This window comes from Trichechus manatus, unplaced genomic scaffold, assembly GCF_000243295.1.
Source record: "Trichechus manatus latirostris isolate Lorelei unplaced genomic scaffold, TriManLat1.0 scaffold00113, whole genome shotgun sequence".
Classification (NCBI taxonomy): Eukaryota; Metazoa; Chordata; class Mammalia; order Sirenia; family Trichechidae; genus Trichechus; species Trichechus manatus.
Genome location: NW_004444049.1, coordinates 8284452 through 8287054, shown reverse-complemented (window position 1 = coordinate 8287054; position 2603 = coordinate 8284452). Strand labels below are relative to the sequence as shown.

Below are 2603 nucleotides of genomic sequence, written 5' to 3'. Positions count from 1 at the left end.
CTGCCCTTTACGGTTTCCAAGGAGAAACAGGTGGATCCAAACTGCCCACCTTTTGGTTAGCAGCGGAGCTCTTAACCACTGCGCCATCAGAGCCTCCCACGGCTCCCCGTTATAGGCAGTAAAAAAAACCCAAAACCCGCTGTCGTCCAGTCAATTCCGACTCACAGCGACCCTACAGGACAGAGTAGAACTGCTCCCTAGGGTCTCCAGGGAGCGACAAGTGGATCTGAACTGCCAGCCTTTCGGTTAGCAGCGGAGCTCTTAACTACTGTGCCACCAAGGCTCCTCATTATATGCCAGGCGCTGTTAATTTATGGAGGTCCGACGGTTTGTCGCCGTGAATCGGAATCCACTCGACAGCCATGGGTTTTTCGGTTTTCTGCGATTTGACCGATGGTGGGAGGGGCGGGGGGCGGAGCTTCAGGGATCCTCCCCCCTGCGAAGCCCAGTCGGATCCAAGGAGGAGGCAGGCCCCGCCCACTTCGCCGTGCAGCCCGGAAGCGAGGTTGGGGAGGTTGTGTGTGTGTTTCCGGTGGCTCCGGGTGGCTACTACCGGCAGCGGTGTAGACGCCGCTGTCAAACCTCCTCGGGAATATGTTCTACCACGTGAGCACGGCGCGGGGTAGGGGCGTGGGTAGGGTCGGGAGGAGGGCCGAGGCCGGGCGTCGGGGTCCGGGCCCGCTTCTTGCCCCATATCCCCGCCGCACCTTTCCGTGTCACCATCCCACTTTCCTCCCAGATCTCCCTGGAGCACGAGATCTTGCTGCACCCGCGCTATTTCGGCCCCAACCTGCTCAACACGGTGAAGCAGAAGCTCTTCACCGAGGTGGAGGGGACCTGCACGGGGAAGTGAGTGTCCCGACCTCCGCGCCGCCTAATTATTGCCGGCACCTTGCCCTATGTCTGCAACTCCTCCTTAACTCCAGCACGGCACCTTGCCCTATGTCTCCAACCCGTCCTTAGCTCCAGCAGCGTCCTGCCACTCACTCTCGGAAGCCCTGTTAACCTCCCAGGCGCCCCAGGCAGTCATTTGCCTCCTGGTTTGGGTTCACAGCGCCCTCTGCAAAGGTGGATAACAGGACTTCCAGCGTTCAGCTGAGATGGGTCGTTCATTTACCAGTTTCTTCAGCTCCTGCTGGGTGCCAAGCTCTGTACTGGGTCCTAGGAGCACGCAGTGAATGAGATAGACTGAGGCGAGCTCTCAGTATCTGTGTCTACTTCCCCTCTGTGATTTTGCAGGTTTTCCCACCCTCCTGTGCCCAGGGACTTGGCATGGCACATGCTGGGGCTCGGTAGATGTTTCTTCAATCGATGAGTGAACAGAAAAAGCAGACTGAGAGTTTAGGGGAGGAAAGAGAGGGCTGGAACTTGTCCGTCTCTGGGCTCTGCGCAGAGCAGCCTCTTAGAAGGTGATGTGAATGAGCTGGGTCTGAGCCCAGGGCAGTAGAGTACTTGGGCCTTCATCATGAGAATAATCTTGGGTGCTTCTTGAACGTGCAGGTCCCTAAGCCTCAATCTCAGCCCTACAGAATCAAGACTCTCTGGGGGCAGACCTGGGAATTTAACAAGTTCCTCTCGGATGATTCTGAGGCATCCCAAAGCTTGAGGTCGGTTGGCTAAAGGACTGCAGTCTTCTTGGGCGTTTATCATGGAACCTGAGAGCCTTATAGATGCTGTTCTGTCTTCTCTCCTGGTCATTAATCTCTCTGGGGACCGGGGTGCTATTTCCACTTTGTGCCCCACCCTTCCCCAGGCTCAGTGACTTGTTTGCAGGTGGCTTTAGAGGCTCTTCCACACACAGCCCCTTTCTCATCCTCTTCGCAGGTACGGCTTTGTAATTGCTGTCACCACCATTGACAATATTGGTGCTGGTGTGATCCAGCCAGGCCGAGGCTTTGTCCTTTACCCTGTTAAGTACAAGGCCATTGTGTTCCGGCCCTTTAAAGGGGAGGTCGTGGATGCCGTTGTCACTCAGGTCAACAAGGTGAGATCACGCACTGGGGAGGCAGCCGGCTGGTCCCTCAGAAGATCTGGGTTGGGTCCTGACTCCACTTACTAACTCTGTATCCTCGGCTGAGCCATTTCACTTCTTTCTGCCTCAGTTTCTCACCTATCAAATTAAATGTTAACCTTGCCCTGCCTCACTTGGGGGCATGTGGGTCAATATTAACACTTATTACGATAGTAGCTTACACGGATGATGGGTAGTTACTGTGGGCAGGTAAAGTGCAAAGCCTCGTCGTGACTCTGTGAGGTGGATGCTTTTGTCTCCACCCACAGCCTCTTTTTTACAGAAGCTGAGTCTTAGGGAAGCTAAGTGTTCTGGCCAACATCATGTGGCCAGCAAGTGGCAGTGTGGTGCATTTCTACCCCAGATATACTGAATCAGAATCTACATTTTAACAAGATCCCCAGGTGATTCTTATGTATAACTTCCTGGGAACATGTTAGAAATGCATATTCTCAGCAGGGCTTCAAACCAGACCCAACTGGTTCGAAGCTTTGCTTCAAATCCAGACCTGACAAGTCCCAGGCCTAAGTTCTTTATTACTACACTGTATTTGTTTAGTTTAAAGAGAAAGGTTAAAAAAAAAAAAAAAAAA

General features: G+C 53.7%; 1 protein-coding gene across 1 annotated transcript in view; it reads left to right on the top strand.

The window, feature by feature from the left end:
• The first annotated feature begins 487 nt into the window (after positions 1-487).
• POLR2G (RNA polymerase II subunit G) overlaps positions 488-2603 on the top strand; it is a 4467-nt gene continuing 2351 nt past the window's right edge. The window contains exons 1-3 of the mRNA XM_004383832.2: positions 488-606; positions 740-849; positions 1825-1984. Coding sequence (XP_004383889.1) covers positions 595-606; positions 740-849; positions 1825-1984 — 282 coding nt within the window. The 5' untranslated portion in view covers positions 488-594. The remainder of the gene's footprint in view (positions 607-739; positions 850-1824; positions 1985-2603) is intronic.